Below are 24,879 nucleotides of genomic sequence, written 5' to 3'. Positions count from 1 at the left end.
CAATTTAACGGTGTTGTGTGTGTGTCGCATACACATCTACCAGTAGGATGCAACCTTTCTCACAAAGATCTGTTCTTTGTTTCAGATGGAGCGCCGGTTCCCGAGGACGCTGTCGAACACGAGGTAAGAAAAAAATTTTTTAAATAACAAAAAGAAAGAGAATGCATATATAGTATCGCCACGCTGTGCTATAATTCGAATGGTTAAAGCCTGATTTAAATCGGAAATCGCGATATATATGTAAGGCGAAAGGATTGCCTCAGTAGTCGCTTACATATTTTACGCGGATTATCATCAGATTCATGCAGATATCATCTCGTTTTCAAAATCGTTTTCAAAACATCTCGTGTTCTCCTTTCGCATATTATATTAAGTTAGTTTATATGAAGATAATTATCCGCACGATTATTAACGCCAACCATTGTACGACTTATACTTGAACAAAGATAAGATCTTCTAATCAATTTGATCTATTACGAAATGTTTTTGTAACTTATAACGTAGTCAGAAATATATTAATTTTATAGTTGCAAAGATATTATGTTATTAATAAATAAATTATCACTATTATATAAAATAAATTATATCATTATTTAATTTATGTTACCTTATTTTTTATTTATATACGCAAGTATATATATATATATATATATATATATATATATATATATGCATGCTTTTTTATATTGTTATTTTATACTCCTTTTTTGCTTATATCAATATAATTAAATATAAATACATCTGAAAAATGCAAATATATTTGCATCTATTTTTATTCCTGCTCTTGACCGTCACACCTATAACTCCATCACTAAAGTATAATTGCATTTGTCGCAATAAATACAAGTAGTATATTCCTAGTTCAATGTCCGCAATGTAACGCTGTCTGAACGCTCATGGATAACACGTAATAAATCAGATGTACGATTATTTCACCCACAGATTGTATTGACAGCATGCTGTAAATTACATTTATGACGACGCAAACGAGCAATCATTGACAAAGAAACATATAAAGAGTCGTCTAAAATAGGAGTAAGAGTAGAAATAAGAGAGTAGGAGTAGGAAATAAAAATAATTTATTCGCCCTTACTTCAGTCCTCTTAAATCGGAAATAGCCTTTTTATTTCTACTCTTATTCCTATTATAGACGATGCTTTGTATTATAACAAAATGCTAATCGGCAATGAACGTCAAAAACTGCATAGAAAAACAATTTTATATAATTCACACATAAATATGCCGTATATAATATTTGTCATGTGTAAATTCAACGAGAATTCTTTTGATAAAAATCACTTTCTTATGTTGCAATATGTTATTTTTGTAACAACTCTATTTCAAAGAAAAAGGAAAAGATAAAATTATAAATCCTTTTACTTCTGGAAATAATTTTTGTCTTTATGCCATTATTTATTCATACATTGTAATTTCTTTTTAAAATCAATAAAATATAACAAGATATAAAACAATTAACATGATATTATAATGCTTTAAATTTCTCTAATATATGGATTTTTTACATGCAATTAATCTTATTTAAGCTCTTTTGATTTTATGGAAAAATATCATATTATAAAATTATTAATAGGTTTTATAAAGTTATAAGTTTGCATTTGACGATCGATCAGCCGATCAACTTATGTCGATTTCGCTCCAGGATTTCTGCCGCAATTTCGCGTGTCACAACACATGTGCTTCGCTAATGCAGTTTATAAGTTTTCTCTAAGACAATTCGCGTTGCTCTAAGAACCGCGGATCATCCATCGCATAGCCCGTGGCTGCTCGTGCTGTGTGATTGCCCCTAATTCACATATAATTCATATCAACCGACAGGGATAGTTAATTGGATGCGCACATGCACTCATCGAGATAATATAATAATCTTCAGATGCACATCATATATTTTACCCTGGTAAAAAAACGCATTGCGAGACTAATTTGCGTCTTGTAATCGCGTAATAATAGCGTGTTCTTCTTTTCCTTTCAGCTTTCTTCTCTTTCTCAATCTTCGTCAATTTTGATCGTTATAGAGACTATTAAATCTTTCACTAGTTTACATCCTGTTTGAATATTACATGTAAAAAAGTCTGGAGATAAGTAGCGAAGGAGATAATACGTTTGTGTGTGAGATCAGTCAAGCGGCCATAAGAACTTTCCGATCAAACGTTTGCTATTTTATCAGTTACACTATAATTCTTAAATTAATAAGTACTTAGTGTATTTATCAAGTGCAAATCGCGGAACTAATTGCGTTCTGTAATTATGTATAACAATTATCGTCTTTTTCTATTTTTTTACTTTCTTATCATTATCTCTCATCAAGTATGTTTCTGGTACATTAATATATTTATTCCGAATTTGAGACTTGTATCTTTTCTTTTAACAATATTACTTAATAACGTACATGATATAATTATTATTAATCAAAGATCATCTATCTTGTATCTGTGCCTGCAACGCAATTTTGAAAGATTTATACTATTATCATATACACATGGCAATAAATTATAGTACGCACAAATAATTTATTTTTTAATTAAAACTGCATGATTATTGCCATTATGACTAATCGAAATAAACATTCAAATTTAAATTTTTCTGTATAATATGATGTCGCAAAAGTAGTGTTTCAATTTGTCTCACCTGTAAGCTTTGTAGTGCCGCCTAATTACATTAGTGGAAGCAGGCGAATAATTACACTGAAGTGATTAACTGCGACACATTATTTTCTTTCTGATACGATCAAACCGTGCATAGAATCTTGCTCGTAAAGTCTATCATTCATTTCTCATTACAGGCTGCAAAGACGCATCCATCAAGTTCATTCGCCGGTGCGTGTAGAATTTATTGTCTACACGCCCGTATAACATTCGGAACGGCTACCACAATCCTTCTTCGTCAAAGTTATTCTTTCTCGTGACCATTGATTTATAATCGTTTTGTTACAAAATCTTTCATAATAGTTTTTTTTTTGTTTGAATAGTATTATATACACTCAACTTTACTTTTTATACATTTTTTTCTTTATTAATTATATAATTTATTTAATTTTACTATCAAAATATACAATTAGTGCTTTAAAATTCGGATCTAAAAAACGTGGAGTTAATTATTTTAGTTTCTGGGGAAGAAAGGGATCCATATTTCCAGTGTACACATTGCATTATATAGATTCATATGTAAGCTTAATATTGCATTTGTAGGAACAACTCCGATACGGGAGTAAGGTATTGTATTAACTTGGAGAAGGCAGATACAGCTATATCGGACGAGTGTTGACCTGACATATTCATAACAATGCTAGGCGTGTCTCGCTGATGTGTTGCAATCAATTTCAACGACCATCTACGCGCTTCGTACGCATTACCGTCACGACGCGTGTGCACGTGGTCGGTACAATCGTACCGCGCTCTTATACAATGCGATATTATAGTATGCGTGAATGGTACACCGTACAATGTACGGGTTACGTATGACCTATGGTGACTAGTCTTGAGCACAAACGGTGCACGAAGATGTCTTAAATGTCAAGGCGAGAACACGATGGGCTTGAACGCGTACCATCCCTCTTCGGTCGATGCACTCCGCGAAAGAAACTGTTGGACTTATTGAAATATTTCCTGTTATGCTTGAACGATCTTTAATCATTACAACTGTCATATTGGATACTGAAAAATAATTCTGAGAAGAACGGTATAGAAAGTGTAATGTTCCGGTAGTGGATATTTATATTTTTCTTGTTAATTTCTTGAATAGGGAAACAGACTAGAACAAGGAAACCGCAATGAAAAAAATGAAGAATTATAAGAAATAATCATGTTGAGTTTCTAGAATTTTTATTATCCGTTATCGCATAATCCACAATTATTATGTAACATTGAATTAGTGTTAAATGAAAGTATCATTCGCTTTTTAGAAATATTAGACTGCAGAATATTACGTAATAGAAAACTTAGTATCCTTCTATCAAGTTATTTTATTATAATCGATTAGTGTAATGATAATTTCGATAGTTTACAATCAATTTTTTAATATTAAAGCCTATACCAATCGTTACGCTTGTTACACAAATCATCGGTGCGCATATAGAAGTGCAAAAAAGTTCGTGCATTACAAAATTATTGAATTTAAAAGAGCACGTTTCCGTAACTCGTGGCTCGTAAAACATTTCTTTACTCATACCGATAAGCTTTCTCTCGCTCGCATTTCGTATTTATTGTTCGGAAAGCGGCGTCACAATTCACAATATAATATAATTGTGCAAATTTTCTTTCTCTGTTGTAGGATTCCGTGGCGTCAGCGTCAGAAGTAGGCGAAGAATACGACGATTCCGACATGTATATGGAGCCGGATGAATCCGGAACTTTGCAATCTGATCGCGTAGAAAATAGCACGCAAAATAATAGCCAAGATAAAGCGTCTAATAATACTACCGACAAGAGCGAAGAGAAATCGTCCAAAGCTGAAGAAGTTGACGCTTCTAAGGATCAAGAGACAAAAAACACACGACATATCGCCATCGAACAATTTACCGATGTGGGAGATAGAAGCTTGGAGACGCAGAGTCAAAATTTCTTTCCGTCTTTCGCAGAACTCTTTACGAACCACCGACTTCCATTGACGGAACAACAGCAACGATATCGTCCTAATAGATTTTTAGGATATTTCCAACGCGAACGTAATTATCCAAGCGCTACGAACAAAGATCAGCATTCCTTATTAGGTTCGGGTAACTTCGGCGTGATTCGCGGTGGTACTTATTATCCGGAAGATAAGGAGAACGACGAATATTCAGTAGACGAAAGCCTCTATAATCCGTACTACCATAGTCGTGGCCGCGCGCAGTATTACAGGAATCCTAAACCCCAGCCAATCCGTGGCGGAGACTTTTTCGCAAATTTCCGCGATTTCGCCGATATTACGGCTCCGCCAAAATCCAGTTTCTCACACCTCTCCGTAGTGTACGCCAACAAGAATGGCAGCGCCACTGGACGTATCACGGAACCCAGAAACATCATCGAGACACTTAGAATGTTGGAGGAAGAGGAGCGATCTGATATAGAGGAAATGACCACCACGGAAACACCGAAAAAGAAACAGAGTAAAGGCAAGTGGAAGCTTATGAAGATCAAACAATACGAAGAGGACAAGGCTAGAAGATCCCGCATGTCCGTCGAACCACTACTCGCTCTCAGCTGAGAGATCGCGAACATCTCTTAAAGTGTACGTTAACGCGGACGCTAACTTCGGGATTTCTTCCAAACGCGAAATCTGGCCTCGAGATCAGAACCAAAGTATCTCTGAAAAGAGTCGTCTCTTTATCATTGGAGAAGAATGTTTTGAAAACGTGCGTCAGAGACAGAAAAGACTCGCATCTTTACGTACGATACTGTGTGCGCGTACCAAACTTTTTCGATTAATTCGCAAAGCTGGCGACTTAAAAATCGTATTTTGAAATTAACGACGAGGGATTTAGAAGGTATTTAATTCCTAACGTTGGAACTCCGACGGTGGTCTGTAAGTATGGATAAAATGAGCGACGAAAACAGTTTGTAGTCTTTAATGTACAAACTTTCTAACATTTCCTAAACGAGAATTCGAGATAATTAATTAGATTATAAGATATTATAGGATAAAAATGCATTTATGTGCGAAGGTATTACATTAGAAACTGACTTCAATGAATAAACTATTCTGTATGTTAGGTGATAATCGCGTAAATTTGAGAGATTCTAATTATAAGATTTTTCAAGTCTACAATGCGTCGATTAAAAAATTCCATGTGACACTATGTTATGCCGACCATGTAGACACTTTCTGAAGAACTGTTCCCGTTTTGGCAAAACGCTTGCAAAGCTAACTATTATGCACGGAGATCTTTTACGTTGATTGAATTCATCGCTTACACGTAAATGTTACGCTCGAATAAGCTTCAATTCTGGAATCGTTAACCAACGGCACTTGTGTTCGGGCTAAACCTGAATTCCATGAGATTCGTGCGGCCTCGTTATCCTGTCATTATGCGAAACACAACATATAGACTATATTATATTTCAAAATATGCATGAGATCTGGTTCTTCTAGTTATAGTTTTGTGTTTGTTTTTATTTTATTTTCAAAATAAACGTGACTTAGTTTCATATTAGATGCTAAAAATGCAAAAATATGTATAAAAAAACAAACCTGTAAAAATATTCATACAAAAATTTCTGCTCAAATTGACTTGCAAAAATTGCGTTATTATATAATTTATATTATATCGATTATATGTGGTGCTTATGTCTATAATATTTTAGCTAATGCGAAAACAGGATGATAATATTGCGTTTATTAAAATAATATTAAACACGGGATTTATAACTGTGTCTATCAACGCACAAAATTAATTTTAATTATATATTTTAAGTGAGGATCCGCATACATTTATTAAACTAATAAAGACTGTCTATTTTGTATTTGTTACTAATTATAAAAATACATATAAATATTTCTCTCAGTGTTTGCAGGTTTAACGAGATTGCCAATCGATCTCGAAATTTATAAAGAAATCGTTACTTATAATTAATAAGAAAATTTCTAAGCATTTTTGCCATTCGTAATCACTATGAAATAAAAAACACTTGAATATTTGCGCTGGAATTTCTGTACAATTCCAAGATGATTTTTACTTCAGACGAAATTTGCGGTGAAGATTACCGCATTATTTAGCGAATAAAAATGCGATTTTAAATTAATGGAGATTCGTTACCGTAGATCTCGACTTATTGTTATTTTACTTGTTGTTGATTATTTTAACTGTATTTTTAGGCTTACTGACCTGCGCTAACAATATATCTAAAAAGTGTGCCTCATTCATCTCATTTCATTCCGAAGGGGCATAGTAAAAAAAATTGAATAAAGTATATTTTTTGAAAATAAGATTCCTGACCCATAGAATCCTGTCCTATTTTAGAAAAATGCGTATTCTTGCATGCAACAGTTGGATGACGTTAATTTTAATATTTTCAAAAACAAAATTGGTAATTTACAATTTTAATTACAAAATTATTAAAGCATACAATTTAATAGAAAACTCTCATCTATCGAAAATACAAAGGCATATAAAAATGGTAGATGTAATAAATTATATAGTAAAAAACATCATTAAAATATGAAAATGTTATAAGATATGATTTCAAAAGACATATTCATAAATAAATATTACTTATTCATGCATTTCTTTAGCATCATGACGAGTTTACCGATACCTTCGTGAATCTCTGCATAAGTAGCGGGCTCATACAACCAGGCTGGTGTACTGACAACGTTGTACTTCTTGCATCGTGTTACCCCTTTGACATCTTTCATTTCTACTTTAGCGCCCATCTCTTTGACCCTCTTGATAGCATCAGCGTATGGCCAACATTCTTTAGGTGCTGCAAAATTAAAGATTAGAGGATATTAAAAAAAAAAGAAGAATATCAATAAAGGAGGATGATCAGTTATTCTCACATTCTTTGCCAAGTGTAACTCTCACGCCTTTCAGCACTCTAGCGATAAGCGCACTAGCTATGCACATAGTCCCGATCGGTTTTTTCTCGCAGTAAAAGTCTTCGATAAGCTTCTCTAAGTCGGGTAAGACGGTGCAATTTGCACCTTTTTCGACAAAATTACTCCTTTACAAATATAAAATAATTGTTGAATATTTGTGAAAATTATTATTGAATGCTTTAACTTCAAATACATCCACAATTTTTATATTATACTATTATAATATTGTTTTAATATAATTTATTTTGTCTTATATTTTATTATTTTTCTACGATATTTTACTATCAAATTGTTATATATACGTACAAAGTACGTGCGGCACCAAATCCTCCGGGTATAATAAGACCACCATGTGTACAAGCTTCGCATTCGGTCAGAGGTCTTATACATGCTCTTGCTAATCTGGCAGCTTCCACGAGGGCATTTCTAGGAGGGCAGCTAGTATCAATCTCCCTAGTAAAATGATCGACTAAACCACAAATCTCAATGTCAGGAGCATAAAAGACTGGCTTCATATCTTTCTGCCGTAAGTGTATGGCCGCCGAAATAGCTTCTGAAATTTCGGTACCATCTAATCGACCGCATCCGCATAAAACCTACAACAAAACATAGTATTGTATAAAAGAGTTTTATATATTAAACATAATCACATTTGCCGTAAAATTCCGCCGTCAAAAATTCTGGACAATTCAAATAGCTATATAAAAAATTATTATTTGATTAATTATTATTAATCATTATTTGAAATCTTTTTAAAGACTCGTACATGCCACATTTTATATTTTTTTAGTATTATTTTTATTATAGTATTAGTATTATTTAGTATTATATATTGAAACGTTTATATATGAGAAATAATATATTTAAATTAACAATATTCTATTCAAGATGCCGTATGTGTTTGAAAATTAATATAGTGAGTATCAAAATATATTTTATTTGATGAAATAATTTAAATAAAATAAACGTATATAAGTAAGAATAATTTATGTAATAGTTTAGTTGACATTTGTGCATAAATTGTTTCTATAAATTTTGCGCAAATATTTTTGAACTATATTTTTGTTTATCATATAAATTTTTTTTTTTTTTTTGTTATAGAAAGCAAATCGCAATATAATACTTACCACGGCTATAGGTATAGCGTCTCCACAATTTTTATTTTTTTTTGATGCGCTTTTTCCAATGTGCGATGTATGAAGGTTATTAAAAAACATAGGTATAAAAATAGAAGTGTCATGTCGCAAGACAGACACAATTTGTGTTCGCAACATTCTTTTCCGTATAAAAAAAAAAAAAAGAATGGAAGGAGATTTTAAATTTATTAATTAAACACTAACATGCACCTAATATCGATCAATGATTTTTGCAAGATTATTTTTCACCATTTCTTAATTTGCAAGACTGCGATTTTAATTTGTTTCTATCGTACTTCACAGAAAAGATGCAATCTTCCTTGTTAATCGTACTTCAGAACGATTGCTCGCGTAGTTCCAGACATTTTCGTAAGAGTGCAGATTCATTCGGAATTCCAGTCACTGCTCTCAATGTCCAACGGAGAAAATCTCCCACTCTGTCGATATACACACCGACGATGCTTTCGCAGTAACCACGGTCGGTTTGGCTCACCTGAGTTTCACGAGAGCCACAAAAGAGCCGAAAAAGAGATTAATATAAAAAAAAAAAAATGTAAAGATATATAAGGGATGAGCACACGCATAGAGATAAAATTAAAGAAAAGGCTCTTGTAATATATCTCACACGCTTAAATAAACATTGACAAGTTAAACTAAACTTACTTTATGGTTCGTAAATAATCTTTATTGTGCTCTAGGAGCAATTTTTGCTCAGACTATGAATACAAAACATACTGTGGGATGGGAAGTAAGATTTAACAACGCCACGAGGCAAAGAACAGCTATGCGCGTGATAATAAATCCTGTTGGCTTATTGAAATATAAAGTAGTTTGCAGATCAAGTAAAAATTGATTTTTGTATCTATATAAAAAATGATTTCACCGTTGCGCACAGGAAAAAAGCGTAATATATTTTATTTACATGAATCAATCACTTGTGATGTATGCATGACACATAATTTATTAATTCAATTTTTAAAATATTTGCATTCTAACATTACATAAATTTTACGTCATTCTATTTATTTCTTATACATTATAATTTATTATAATTATTTATAATTATTTATTTTATTTATAATTATTTATTTTTTATACATTACAATTTTATCTATATAAATATTTAGTAAAAATTAGACTATATATTATATGCAAGTAAAAAAAATTATTTAAATATATATGAATGTGTATAAATATATGTGTATAAACAAATTTTAAAATTAACAAATGAATAAGAAATAACAAATCAAAAATAAAATATAAAGAAAGTTTAATATATATATATATATATATATATATATATATATATATATATATATATATAATTAATTATAATAAAATCATAAAATTGCAAACAAGAACAATTAATCAATAAAGTTTCTTTTCTTATATATATTTGGGATAATATCGCTATATAACTTTTTATAAAATTTGAAGTCAGATCGCATTACAAAACTGATAAAAAAATTTTAAATCACATCTGATCGCTCGTACTCTATTGGAATCGACAATGACGCTTATCGCGTCGCTCGTATGTCATATAATACCACTTTATTATAATTATCAGTGCGAGATGAGCGCACCCCGGAGCGTTGTTTTGCCACGACATCATTTCGTCGATCCCCTTTCCGCGAGGCATACGAAGGTTTACGCATAATCTTATGTAAATCCCAAGCCACCCTTATGCTTGCACGTCCTTACATCGAGGAAGAGCGTCGTACATGGGTCGGGTTACGCAGCGAAAGGGATGCGTAGATGACGGTTCAGGGATTCTCGCACACGAGCGAGGGCGCGGGGCTTATATGAATGTTAAAATAAGTTTGAAATTGTCGCGGACAAGTTGGGCCCCGCGGGAGGTACCCGTCGAGTAATTTCACGGCGCTGGTGGTTTCGACCCTTCGGCGAGTTTGCAACCAGCCGCGGATTCGTAGAAACTTTTGCGGCTTCACGGCGCGACTTCCGCCACCTTCGCCGATAGCTTGACGATCATCTACTTTGACCCTGAGAAAATGTTATTATCTATGTTGTTCTCGACAAAAGATTAAAAAGACAACATTTTACCATTTATTCAATCTGTCTGTATTTATTTAAAAAAAAATAAATTTATATATGTAAATTATGTAACCAATAAATTGTAATTAATATATCTACTGATAATAAAATCAATATCATGTCAAAAATATAATTATTTGACTCTCCTATAGGTTGAAAACCTGTTTGCAGTTATGAAAGTGATTTCTCTCGCCAATTTAACAAATGACTTGATATTACTTGATAAAGCGTCGCTGAAAGAGCGATAGGAAATCTAACAAAGTTTTGCAGAGGAAGCATGGCAGAGAAGCAAGCGCAACCTGACGCGCAAACTAAAGCCGTTTTGCCGTGTGACAGCTTCGTGAGATCCTTGGTACGTGCATCTAGAGAAGGAAGGCACCCCCTCGCGTCGTCATTCTCGAAAAGTTAAATCACAAATTCGCGGAGAGAACGCCGGCCCCCACGGCGTACAGACGTGGATTTCGGAGAGGGTCGTCAGAGAGTTCACCCGGGCGGGAGTCTGATGGGTAAATGCGATGTGATGCGAGTAACTGAGTGGTTAATTGAATGAGGTGCCTCCCAGGAGCGCCGATCCGTCGCGTGTCACACGTCAGAATTTGCGCAGCGGGAACGCGAAATTACGACGATTGTCGGGTCGTGTGCCAATTATCCTCGCGCGATATGATTGCCAGCGCGGGAAATTATGCGACCGAACGATGCCGAATCCTGGCCGATACATACGCACCGGCGCGAATCATAACTACAGGCAGTTCGTCAGATTCATCAGGAAGCTGCGACATTTCTGCCGATCATTAATAATCCATTAACGGTATTGGACGTTTCGATTTATGGGAATACTCGATAACGACACAACCGAGCGATGGGGGAGAAAAAAAGGAGATCGTTTGTCAATTTTCCGGATCGCTACTGATTGGTTCCTGAGCCATATCATGCTACGTCCATATTTTATGCGTATAAAACTCCAAAGGAGGAGAGAGAGAGAGAAAGAGAGACGAGAGCGATGCGATATTAAATATGGAAGTAACGATCCGGAGATTGCGAATTTTATAGTATCGAAAAAAGATACTTGCAACAGATTTTGTTCACCTGTCGTCAAACTCATCATTAATGTAAAAGTTACAGGAAACTTTGGAAACGACGCTAATTTAATTTTAACTGATTCTGAATGTACACGTTCGACTAAATGGATATACGATCGAATATAACGCTGAACGTTGCAATATTAATACGACAATGAATCTGAATAATTGCGACATTAACAAAGCGAGAAAACCAATCGGTTTGTTTGCATTTTCGACAAATCTTTGAGAAAGCGACGGGTATCAGGAATGGAGAGGCATTGTAAGCGGACGAAGGTTTACAGCATTGCGGATCTGTAAAGGAGGCTGCTTATGCATTCTTGGCGCGAAGGCAATCGCGGGGATGGCGAGTGTTGGATGCTGTGCGAGAACCAGACAAGAGAACAATTACGCGCCGTCAGCCCCGTGACCGGCAGGATACCATGAGGTGAATCAAAACTAGGTGTGTGCCATCACCCCTGGGCCAGGTCTATCCGCGCGTTCCGAAGCCACGTTCCGCGTCCCGGAGGAGAAAGATCGAATCTCGATCGGTAAGCGAGATTGGCAGAATAGGCGAGTGGCTGCAAAGAGCAATTTACGAAGGGCAAGCAAGAAATACAGAAAAAGCTTGCAGAAAAATCTCTGTGCAAAAAATTTAAAATGTTTCTTCTAAAGAAAATTGTAATAACATATTGTTAATTTTTCAGAGAAATTTTATTATAACATATAGTTATCATTTTTTTTCTATTTTATTTATTTTTTATACATTAATATTATATAATATATATTATATATTATATAATATAATTATAATATATTATAATTGTATATTATAATTACAGTATAATATTATATTATAATTAGTAAATATAAAAGTAAATATAATAGCATGTTATTAAAGGTAAATTATTTTTACCATATATGTGATTTTTCGAATGTTTTAACAAATTTCCGAACAAATAATTCGATGAATTATGAAAAATGAATAGCTGGTGATCCACGATTAATGACCTAAAGAACCATTCATCATCAAATCCCAACGATGACAGGAGGTTGAGAACGATAATTTATGATTATGGATTTCTAGAATGCTGCATGACACTTTTTATAAAATAATAGTAACGAGATATTGTTACATATTGTTATGTATCGAGATATTTTTATCGATTTTTTCAAAATCTTCAAAAATTTGATACATCACTATTAAATATTTTCTTAGCGCATTAATATTGGTATAGATATAGTAATCAGTTGAAAGCAAATTAACAATCTCATATAAGTTATAAAGATTTCTCCCATCGATTCTGTTTCTCCTGCGAACCATTCTATGAGAATAATTACAACAGTCGATAATTAAACACATATGTCAGGCGGTGAGACATTCGCCTTCGTATTTCTCACGACAAATGCAAAATACGATCCAATTTTCATTAGAGAAATCAGTTTCGGGGATCACGAAATGTTACCGAATCTGTTACACAACCACATGTATACTGAATGGCGCGAAATCTTCGAGCATAGCGACTGTTTCACGCCGCATACATCATTCGCCCGCAATGAAATTTAAAAGATTCGCCTGCGTGCGAATATCAAGAAAGCCGGAGTGCCATTAAAATCTCCGTAAAGTTCATCTCACCAGAATAAATGAATAAGTAAGAGATCTCGTTCGTGGCGAAACGAAGGGGTCGGCTGGTATAAAGCGACGGCATAAAACGGTTTACACCGACACTTCGGTATTAAGCCTGGCGCCCTTCGGAAAGAATATGCAGTTTAAATCTACTCGCAGAACACACAGTGAAAAAGATTTTTTGAAAAGATGGCCTTTGGAGCATATTTATATTTTATTGAGGAAAACACGCATATACATACACACAATAATCTAGTACGTATTTTCTTATTTTTATATAAATATTTGTATATAAGTTACACATATAACTTTTAAGAAAATTATACTTTTTTTATTTTAATATAATTTGTAATTTTTTAATCATTTTTTTAGATAAATTTTTGATTAATTAGTTACCATGTATGTTAAAGGATAAATTATTGATAAAATTTATAGAAATTACTTCTAAATGACTACATTATTCGATTATGGCTATACCGATTATTTTGTCCGAAGAAGCATAGAAGAAGGAATGAGTCCTCTTTGCAGAACGCGAGCAGGCTAGTCTCGAGAATTCGAGACGAGTTTCGTCGTGAAAGAGTTTTATTGTATTTTTTTCATTAACAAGTCCGGCTCGTTCCCTGGAGATCGGGAAAGTTGGCGGCGAGTTTTAGCGAGACTTTTGTTAATGTTCGGAATTAACGGAGTAAGGAGACTTTAAGTCATAAGGCCCCAGGGGAACGCGGGGTTCGACGCGAACTTTCACGATTCTTTATTTCTTTATCAACTCCGACCCTCGGCTTCTCTACCTTCGCCTCGCGGAATGCTCGGCAGTGCGACCAAGCGTTTCCTCTTCCTACGCAAGTGTGCTCCATAATTACTTTGTTCGACACAATTCTCTTATTTTCATTTTTGTACTCTCTTTTCATCGTCGCTTTTGAATACACCGAACGAAAAATTCTCCTTCTTAGTTCTTACGTAATAAAGCTATTGTACCATGCGCGTTTGGGTAAACGCGCGACTTCTTTGCCGTTTCGCTTGTGCCGGCACGTCCGGATTTCCCTATCGCAGAGGGTCTGCGAGGGATCCAGTAGGGGACGATTTGGCTCGACAGGCGGTTGATTAGTTACATGAGAGTGGATACCACTATTCTGCCCTCTCTTCTACCTGTGCGATGATGCACGAGTACGTCCACCTCGAACCTAAGTGTCGTCAATGGGATGCATACGTCAATTGCCATGCTAATGGTATGTCTAAACGTACACAACGCAATCATGTACATTATGCGTGACGCTGTTTGCGGTTTATGGGAATGTGTTTAAGTTTAATGCAAGGCATACACCAATAATGCTAGAGCATTTCGTGCATTATAACATTTTGAGTGCATTTAAATTTTTATATCTTTTTTACACTTTTATATTTAATACATTAAAACTTTTTATAATTATCGAGAATAAAAAGAGTTCAGACAATAATTGCATCATTAAAAATATAAAAAAAAAATGTTAATATAAACATTTATATAAATTATATGATTTTTCTCTAAAATAATATAATGCATAATAAGATAATAACATATTCTGTTGTTTTCCAGAATTCCAAAAAAAAAAAAAATAGAGAGAGTATTAAAAGATTCAAAATATTTTTTCGAGATCAATGTTTATACCATACATTGGCAAAGCCCATAAATCTCGACGACCAATGGTATTTTTTCGCGCGTTTTCAAGTTGCGTGATGTACTGGTCGTAATAACGCAGTGTAGTCATAATTTTTCATGAAATAATGAAACGTTTGAAATAAAAAAAATTGGAACGTGAAACACGGTAGTGAATTGAAAATAATATTTTATAATATTGTAGCAGAGATATAAATTTACACACAAAAGTCTATATTTATTTATAAAAAATAATAATTAATCGTATTGTATTTATGGTATAGTATACACAAATTGAACGAGATATTTTCGCACGAGTTTCGGTAATGAGGCGAAAATTGAGACAGCTTTATTAAGTTGAGAGAAGTTGCTCTGATGAAGTTACAATTACGGCCCCTTTACCCACCAAAGAAGTCACCCTCGCTGCTAATTTTATTTATTACGCAATTTAAAAATCGATGCTGCGATTCGAACCAATAAATGAGCAGCGGCAAAGTTTTGCTATATCGTAATTTTAAATTATTTGTTAGATTTTTAATTATTTTTCAAGTATATATATATATATATATATATATATATATATATTTTTTTATTTATAAACTTGCAAGTTTGCAAGTATATAATTTTTATTATCAGCACTTCATATTACTAGGATTAAGATATAAATAAGATTAAACGTTTTGATAATTATTTGATGAAATGTAATAAATAAATTTATGCAAAATATTTATTTAAAATTTACAAATATATTTTGATATAATTCCTTTTATATCTTATAAATGACATCACATCATAACGCAGCTTTACGTGAACGTTGATGACGAGAAGCCTGATTCAGGATAACAAGTCGCTAACTAGGAAGGCATAACAACCGTGCGCTAACCAACTTAATCTAACCTGATTAACTGAAGACTAAGGGCTGACTTGGTTCGTAGGATGAATGCAGGCAGGGGAGGTAAATATCTGCGCTGTCAGCTTGCTCATTTTTCAGTAATTAACGGTCAATTTGTACGCAAAACGTGTCTATAAAATTTTATAGTAACATCAAGCTGTTATATTTATATATACTTACAAAAATAATTCATATTTTTAATTTTATAATAAAATCTTTTATATTGCATAAACACAAGGCACATTTTAATGGGAAAACATAAAGATATAATTTTCTAAAAATATTGTAATTATTACGATCAAAAAGCTACATTTGCTTTAATTTTTATTTATAGATGTTCTCATATGTTCGGAAAAATTTTATTTAAAAGGTAGAAAAATATTTTTATCATTTGCGCATTATGGGATAGCAATAGTGATTTTAATATCACTAAGAGAGAGAAAAGGCACATTCAAAGTATATCATTTTAGATACCGGTGACCGTTTATCGCGGTAAAGAGTAAAGATAGCGGAGAAGATTGGATCCTCGATTTAGTGAGCAGTTAGCAGGTAGTGCGAGCCCGGATTACAGAATTAGCCGAAAGACCAAGCGTCATCCGCTGTACGTTTTGGGAGTAGTGGATCCCCTCAAGTGCTGCCTACCTCGTATATCCCTCTGAGGCCGTAGTCCAAGGTGGAAGACTTTACCGGGTGCTTGCTCCGTAATTAGCCAGTTTCACTCTCAAAGGCTCGACATGTCTCCCCAAGAGTCCCAACGCAGGCTACATTATTTCGCTATTAGCGCATGAATGCGCTTCGCTGAAATATTTATACGGTGCATACTATACGTGATAACGCGTACAGGTAATATTTATTTTAGATGGAACAGATTTTGTAAATAGATTGAGTTTAAATTTTTATAACAATATGTCGTTTTATATTCAGCAGAGATTTAAAAAAATCGGAAAAAAGTAGGCCACGTATTGTCAAAGGTTTCCATACTGCATCGGGGAATAGCCACGCGCGCACTTACACAGAGATGATGCAGCGATACACGCACAAATACAGAGTCGGCTGACCAACCACTCTCGTCGTACGCAAGCATTCTATGTCAGGGTAATAAAACATTTCGCGTGCGAGGGTATAATTGTCGGGGTCGGGCCCGTGCGCGCGGCTTATACGGTGCTGGCGCGTTGCGGGACGGGCAAGGGACGGTGAGGGGTGTGTAGTCTAGGTTTAGGGGCCCCGGGAGGGTACCGCGCCCCCTTTTTCATCCTGTAGTTATTTATCGCCCTGTTTCCTCTGGTCTCTCTCGCTCGCTCGCTCGCTCGCGGCTCCATACACCCTTGGATGGCGAAGGTGGGTATTGCTCGTCGGTATCATCGGTGATAGAACGCGATACGTTTACGTTGCTATTGTTGTTGTTGTTGTTGTTGTTGTGATGGTGGTGGTGTTGGAAGTGATTGCGGCAGTTTTGCACATACCTTCGTCAAGTCGCTTGATTCCCGAATCAAGAATTGGCCACCACGCTTTGCGCTTCCACGACCCTTCGAATCATTCGACTCTCCTCCTTTCTATCCGCCAACTTTTAATGCGACTTCTAACGCAGTTTTGCGCCTCGACGAACTTCTCATCCGCTCGATCGAGCGAAACCTGCTGGACAACGTAAGTTGCTTTTCGATAAAATTTTTAGCAATTTCTTCTCATGAATCATAATAGCATTTCTCGAAAAATTGCTCGCACTCACGTAATTCTTGATGATAAAATGTAAATAAATTTAAAAATTTTTACTGTTCTAATATATGTATACATATCTTTCCACAATCTATTTTAATTTAACAATATAAATTAAATTATTTTTTTGTTTTTAGATGTCTAAAGTTATTAAATATATATAATAAATTTTTTTTATATTGACATTTATATATTTCTTATATACATCATAATTATAAAGTCTCTTATATTATTAAAAGATATTATTTCGAAAACTATATCCATAATTTCAAAATTATAAACGATAAGGTAAAAAGTTGAATTTATAACAGCTTGAGATATGATCTATCAGGTTTTTGAAACGCGTGGACAGAATGTTCTAGACAGGAAACTGACAGTACTTGCAATCGAGGGGAAAACACATTCAGCGGTAATGCTCTATCGGGAGGGTTCGCTATTCCTACATAAGTGACACATTGACGGGAGCTGACCGCTGGTTGGCAGCTTCGACCGTCTCCCCAGGGTGGCTAGTTACCGCATGATTGGCCCTCCATTACCATATAACGTACATACGAACCTATATACATGATCCTCTATAATATTCGGCTACTATCTTTGTCTCAGTTGCAGAACGCGAAAGAAAGAAAAGTGTCTTTAGACGTCTTCAGACGAAAGATACTTGAAGGCGACATTTAACGCGAATATTATTAAATTAATTTTTATTATGCTGTAAAGATTTATTACGATCTTTGAAGACTTATCAATTAATAATTTTATCAATAATGTGCGAAATTTCAATAGCAAATTTATGTCCGCAAATCACGTGGTCTCACACGTAATTACTTCGAAACAAGGAAGCACTATAATACGCAATCTAACAATATAACGGAAGCGGACGTCAACTCCCCGTGGATACGTTGTGTTTCTCAACACATACATTTTTAAATTCGCCGATATGAATGTACTAGATATATCCACGGAGAACGTACTGAGATTTCAAACGTTTTTGCAGCCTTATCTCTCGACCCTTGGCATAAGGGACGACAAGTCGACGAAGAGAACAACCCTGCTACGGTTAGATGGATAGACATGATGCGAACGTACGTAGACATGTGAGGGTGCACTCGCTTAATTACACCGGAGGCCTCGTGGGATACCGAGAGGTTGAAGCGACCTTACCCTCTCTCTCTCTCTCCTTCTCTCTTTCTCTCCTGCTTTCTCTATCTCTCTCTCTTACTCTTCCGTCCTTTTGCCTCTCCTCAACTCGTGTATCCCTGTTTCTCGCGCCTCGTCCGTCTCTCTCGCTTACTCTTTCCTCACATGACGTCTACCAACCTTCCCTCCAGACGTATCGCATCTCCATGCTGAGATTTCCAAACTGGCGCGTAGATAAGCTGGTGTTGCATCTCTCCTGGGGACTCGTGGCCGGTTGCAGCCGAATGCATCGTCTGCATCGTTGAGAAGCTCTGCAAACGAACCACAGCTCGTAATGGCGCAGGAGTAATTCCGCGTATTCAACGCTGTTCCGTGAGAAATTCAAGATTCGTTCACGAAAAGAAGACTTTCATGCAAGACACTTCTAGATATTCTTTATTTCACGCCTTCCATATATATTTATAATCTACCATACATTATCTAAAATTAATAGAATAAAAAGTATAAAAAGCTTTTAAGTCAAACATAATAATCGGTACAGTTATGATTTACGCGATGTTAAGTGTGAGTTTTTCCATGGATAAACAAAATTTTAAATACAATTTTCTTGAAATCTCGGTTTAAATCGCGGTTTTGAAGAGAAAAAAGAAAGAAATATTTCATTAGTTTTTAATATACACGCAATATATATATATATATATATGTGAAATGCCTTGTTAGTATTTCGTGTCGATTCTCCACAATTTTGCACATATTCTAATCTTTTTACAGCTACCGTGGCGTGACGCGCGGACAATCCGTAAGCGTTGAAATGCATTGACTTAATTAGTTAATTAATGTCGCCCTTTTAAATGGACAGCGCGACTCGGAGAGCAAGCGGAAGCACATGCCTCGATTCAAGGGACATTCATCATTCCGACGCCTGTTAGTGGCGCGAAACGCTCTACCGCCGGTCTAATCTCGTGCCCATAAATAAGATAACAATTTTTCATCCCCTTCTACCGTTGCTACTTGCGGGGACGCGCCCACGAGAAAACGGAGGTGAACGAACAAGAGGGAGGACGCGCAGTAGGGAGAGAGAGCTGAGCCAGACAGAAAACGGAAAAGTTTGTAACCCTCGTTACTGGGTATCGAGTTCCAATTAGATGACGATCGCATTTCCAGTAGCAGAGTCAGAAGACGTTTTTGCGTGTACCTGAGACGAACGGTCGATTGCTGACTTACCTTATCCTCCCATGGGTAAATCAAACGAACACTAATTCACAGCGTTTGGGGGATTTTTCTGACTCCATGATCGTTATCAGTGCGGATGTCGCAATCGTCACAATGTTTTATGCTGATTGGCGCTCGATTCTTTTGTCGCTGATAATTCTGTCACATTTTATAATTTCTATACTATTTTAAGTATAAAGTTATATTTTTAAACGTTAAACCACGATTCTATTTATATTTATTATGTATAACTTGTATTTAAAAAAAAATTTTAATCTTGTTAATTTTGATATGATGACAAAAAATTTATTATATATGTGATACGAATAAAAAGATAATTTTAATTTGAAGTTAATATGCGACGCGTATCTTGTCTCCTTGTATGCTATATTTTCTTTTACACCCGTGCAGTCTCACCTACTGTTTGGTACACGAAACGAGCGTAACTCGATACGGAATATCGAAGTCAACGTACCCTCTCGAGAGGTTTCAAAAGCCACGGTGTGTACCTCGTGAAGGGGGTGGCACCAGAGGACGCCGGGAAGACCATGGCGAGGCAGAGAGAAAGGCAATGCAGTGGGGAAGCGTGCTACGAAGGTGGAGGATGCACTCCAATGGGTCCCGCGACAAAGAGCAAGATCAGTGTGACTCTCAGCTCTCCCCTGGGCTGCGAACAAGGTTCTCACATGTGGTTCTCACCTTCCTCCTTCTCGAACGTCATGGTTGTAACTTCAAAACGAGGTTAATCATTGAGAGAAAGGATCCGGATAGAACCTCATACTTCACCTTCTTCATAATATAGTTGATAGCTGCCAACGATGCAAAACATTTGATAGTTTCTATGCTGTATGTATATTTTGCATAGAAATATTTTGGCTTTTCATACTGTGCAGCCTTGCATGCATACGACAGAGAAAAAGTGAAGGAAAAAGAGGACAAAATATATTTCATAAAAATATAAATTTTATTACTGTTAATATTGAGAAATTAATAAAACAATTATTAAATATCAATTAAAATATTTAAAAAATATTTATGAGATAAATTAGTATATATCTACATTTTATGCATTTATGATAATTAAAATTCAATAGAAAGAAGAAAATTAAAAGAGTTCTCATATTTTAAATTTATCTTATTATATTGAATTATTAATTATAATTAAATTTTTTTTTTCTTTTTGTACAATATTTGTACTAACGCTGATTTAAAGATTGTTTCACGAAAGTGATGATTCCTCTCATTATCAGTACTAATTTATTTCGACATCTCCTTCAACCTTGTATAAAAAATATCAAATATGCTTTTAATGCAATCAATCGCAAATCAATCATCACGCGGATCTTGACGGACCAAGCGTACAACGAGATTTATTCATCCGCTTCATACGCAGGCAGAGACAGTATATATGAGCCGGTATTGACAGTCACTGGGGGTTCGAATAAGTGGTGCTCTCCGTGGCTGACTTCGGCCGACGGGGGTGCGACTGAGGAGAGTTTACGTCGACAGCGCACGGTAAACCCCCGGAATTGTGGCTCCCCTTGCGCCTCCAGAGACCCCGGACCGGAGTATTGAAAATTACATCTTACTCTGCCGTACACCCACTAGCGCCCGCCCTTCGCGAATCAGCCCTCTCCGCGTTATCTGCGAGCATCGCCGCGATGCGTTTATAATCGGCCACAATCGTTTCTCGATGCATCGAGATATTATACGATATGCCCACTTTCTCGACATCGACGTTGCCCTCCCCCCTCCCCTGCCCCTCTTCGCCTGCTTCCGGAGTGCTTTCAGCGATACGCATACCATCGGAAGCACACAGTTATACATTGAGCGGCTTAAAATCTACCAGAGGAAATTGTGATTTACTTCGTTTTTATTATCGTCGAGTTTACATCCTTATTTTGATAACACGTTCCACAGAATAAAAAGATAATTCAAGCTATTACTAAGTCTCAAGATTATCTTTGTCGGGTGGAGAGGAAGGATAAAATTTTTTTAAAAATATTTTACTATATATTACAATGTTGATGAAATCGGTGCATTCGGTGTCTTCGGAGAGTCTCGCGGTTACGAATACTCCGCAAAAAAGCATGGGGCTGTTATATAATTTAAAGAAAAATGCGAGATGCTCCGTATTCAAGGACGCCAGGGCAGTACCACGGGGGATTCAAGTGAAAAAGAAAATACCCCATCCCTCCGCGACATCGAATCCCGGCATACATGCATAATAGCCGCGGTGTTTTCGTGACGCGAAACTCAAGCGAGCGCGAGTACATCGAAGACGGGCACGCATTGCGAAGTTGCCGGAGAAGCAGAGAACGCGAGTCCGAGCTACACCTGACATATAAGAAATGTACAAAGCCAACGTGCCGGAGCGTAGAAGACGAGAGCAGAACGGAGGTGTCGGAGAAGCAACGCGAAAAATATTGAAAGGTGAATGGACGCGGATGTCGTTCTCGGGACACTTCTCAGGAAGATAGCGGCGTCAGGAGCACAGCCGGGAGGACTCGACCGAGGAGGGTCTCGTAGAAATATCGAGGCGAGGAAAAAGTATAAACATTTAGACAAGTTAAACTCAGAACTTTCTTTCCTTGGACCGCGACGAAGGAAGCCTGCGGGCGAGCTGACGTCTCTCCGAGACTTCAATATTTGTTAAACTCGCGCCGTCCCGCTCCTCCCAATGTCCTTCCACCTTTCGATGCCGCTATCCCCTCGCACGCTTTTCCTCTATTCGCATGTTACGGAGCAACCTCTCTTTTATAACGTATAAACTTTGGAATATAGAGACGTATCGTATACGTCATATACGTATATACGTGTGACACACATATAGATTTTATATACTATTACCTTAAAATGCACCGCAGCTTCTCATCTGGTCCAATAAACCTAAGTGATTTTGCGATCATATTTTTGTGGTTTTCATTTCGATTGTGTCACGACTATAAAATTCCGGTATACCCTAGAGATTTTTATATGTTAAAAGAAATATTTACTATCTTATTTAATTCGAGCTTATTTTATTTCATTGCGGTGATTGCTTTAAATGCACGCGATAAATAAATAAATCCCTACGGATATTAAAAATGTTTTTATGCGTATTAAAAATGTGGTAGATATGAAAAATCACGGATATTCTTTCATAATATAAATTTTTTCATAATTATGATTTAAAGAAACAAATATTTTGTTTTCAAAATAATATACATTATCGTTGATAATTTAGTTTGAGATCACAGCGTGAAAATTGCGTTAAATGATTTGACAAATATTAAAATATATACAGAAATATATGGACTTTCTTCTTTAGTTCTAAACTTGAAAAGATCATTTGCGTGAAATAAGATAAACGATCAATCATCATTAACTCATCCGCTCTGTTCCTGAAATAATCACACGCAAAGTGCATTCGGTACACAACAACAGTAAGAGGAAACATAAATCTTTTAATATTCGCCAGAGATTACGCTTACTTGGCGTGCGTCTAGCCAACGGCCTTTCCCGGCCGTGACGGCAATGAGAACGTATACCGCGCCGATGTAACTGGAACAGTCTGGAAGTGGCTGGAATCATCCAAAGTCCAAAGCGAGCGAAGAGCGAGAGGGTCGTAGAGTTGGTAATTGGCAATATGAGTGGCTGGATCCTGCAGGATGTCGGGTCAGTCGCGCGCCCCTGGGAGCACCCCCTTTTCTGGGGTGGCGCCACCCCCCGGGTCTCTCTCTCTCGTTCCATCCACCTCCGCTTCCGACGACGGGGGTCGAGGGGAAGCAGGAATCAAATTGAGTTTCATACTCGCAGGGACTCTCACCCTGTGTACTGTCCGTAAGCTCGTACGTCCGAGATACACGTTCCCGTATCGCTCCGCACTTCTGATTTTAGTATCGGCCGCTTTCAGACGTCCGATTCTTTCCACTCTGTATTTTAATGTTGATAATCGTGTCGATCTTACGAAATCGAAATCAGAACAGAAACTTGCTGAAACGCTCGTAAACTAGATAAATCTAATTCCTGTGATTACCATAGTATAGAATAATAAATTATTAATCCAATACTGAGAAACAATTTTCTGCATTTATATAATATATTCTCTTCTGTTAATTTACAGAAAAATAATTTTTATAAACAGAATTTTATAAAATACTAATTATTATTTATATTAGATGTAAAAATCATATCATAAATATTATGAAAGCAATTTTCTTCTCGTGTTTATTCGAATAATCAACGGTTATAAAATGAATTAAGGACATTGATAATCAGCGCACTTCAGTTATAGAATGGAATGAAGCCGAAGGGGTTGACGGGGGTCGAAAAAGGAGGAGAGGACCGCTCGGTTGTGCGGCGGCGTCTGGACCGCGGATAATAGGAAACTGCCGGGGTATCTCTGCTAATCACGTTAAGTCCGTCAGACCGCTTTGTGCCCCGCGAACGAGCCACCGGCCGAAATTCCCAAGTCCGAAACTCACGACCAACGTGAACGCAATCCCGCCAGTTTCTCCGCTCATTCTCACCCCTTCGTGCTTTTCCCCATCCACCCTCTCGGCACAACGGGCCATTCGGTAAAGCGAAACTGAAATTCAACCTCTTCCACTTCGTTCTCATCATGCGCCGTTGTACGTAACCGCGCGTTGAAAAAACTTACAAAACGGTCCACGAATATAAATGTGTCAATTTTTCATCAACTCTAGCGATTCTAGTCTTGCTCGTAATTTCTCGTACAACGGCTCCTCTCTTGGCAACATCTTCAGAGGACGATCCTCGGGGAGCGAAAAATATTATAAGTTCATCTCGTTCATCTCATCATCGAATCATGCATTGGATTTCTTGTTCCGCCGTGTTGCATACGACGAGGGTGGAGTGACGCAAACTTGCTCCGCCACAAAGTCCAG

At 36.2% G+C, this 24,879-nt stretch overlaps 2 protein-coding genes across 2 annotated transcripts in view; one reads left to right on the top strand and one right to left on the bottom strand.

The window, feature by feature from the left end:
• Positions 1 to 6,921, top strand: part of LOC126850323 (uncharacterized) — a 51,418-nt gene extending 44,497 nt beyond the window's left edge. The window contains exons 2-3 of the mRNA XM_050593194.1: positions 86 to 123; positions 4,288 to 6,921. Of these exons, the coding sequence (XP_050449151.1) occupies positions 86 to 123; positions 4,288 to 5,202 (953 nt within the window). The 3' untranslated portion in view covers positions 5,203 to 6,921. The remainder of the gene's footprint in view (positions 1 to 85; positions 124 to 4,287) is intronic.
• A 282-nt stretch (positions 6,922 to 7,203) lies between these two features.
• On the bottom strand, positions 7,204 to 14,260 carry LOC126850581 (glutamine amidotransferase-like class 1 domain-containing protein 3, mitochondrial). Its single transcript, XM_050593725.1, has 4 exons — positions 14,195 to 14,260; positions 7,840 to 8,129; positions 7,495 to 7,658; positions 7,204 to 7,418 (listed from the first exon to the last, which is right to left on the bottom strand). The coding sequence occupies exons 1-4, from the start codon at positions 14,258 to 14,260 to the stop codon at positions 7,204 to 7,206; spliced, it is 735 nt and encodes a 244-aa protein (XP_050449682.1).
• Between the last annotated feature and the right edge of the window lie 10,619 nt (positions 14,261 to 24,879).

The sequence above is a fragment of the Cataglyphis hispanica genome, chromosome 6 (assembly GCF_021464435.1).
Source record: "Cataglyphis hispanica isolate Lineage 1 chromosome 6, ULB_Chis1_1.0, whole genome shotgun sequence".
In the NCBI taxonomy this organism is placed as follows: domain Eukaryota; kingdom Metazoa; phylum Arthropoda; class Insecta; order Hymenoptera; family Formicidae; genus Cataglyphis; species Cataglyphis hispanica.
The sequence above is the reverse complement of the archived record's forward strand: the minus strand, read 5'-3'. Positions and strand labels throughout refer to the sequence as shown.

What these genes read in the sequence shown, in the direction of transcription:
- LOC126850581 (XM_050593725.1), bottom strand. Translation starts at nt 14,260, where the DNA reads ATGGAGCACACTTGCGTAGGAAGAGGAAACGCTTGGTCGCACTGCCGA. An exon ending in GAGCATTCCGCGAGGCGAAG is followed by an intron (nt 8,130 to 14,194) that starts GTAGAGAAGCCG and finishes GTTTTGTTGTAG; the next exon opens with GTTTTATGCGGATGCGGTCG. An exon ending in AGTTACACTTGGCAAAGAAT is followed by an intron (nt 7,419 to 7,494) that starts GTGAGAATAACT and finishes TTAATTTTGCAG; the next exon opens with CACCTAAAGAATGTTGGCCA.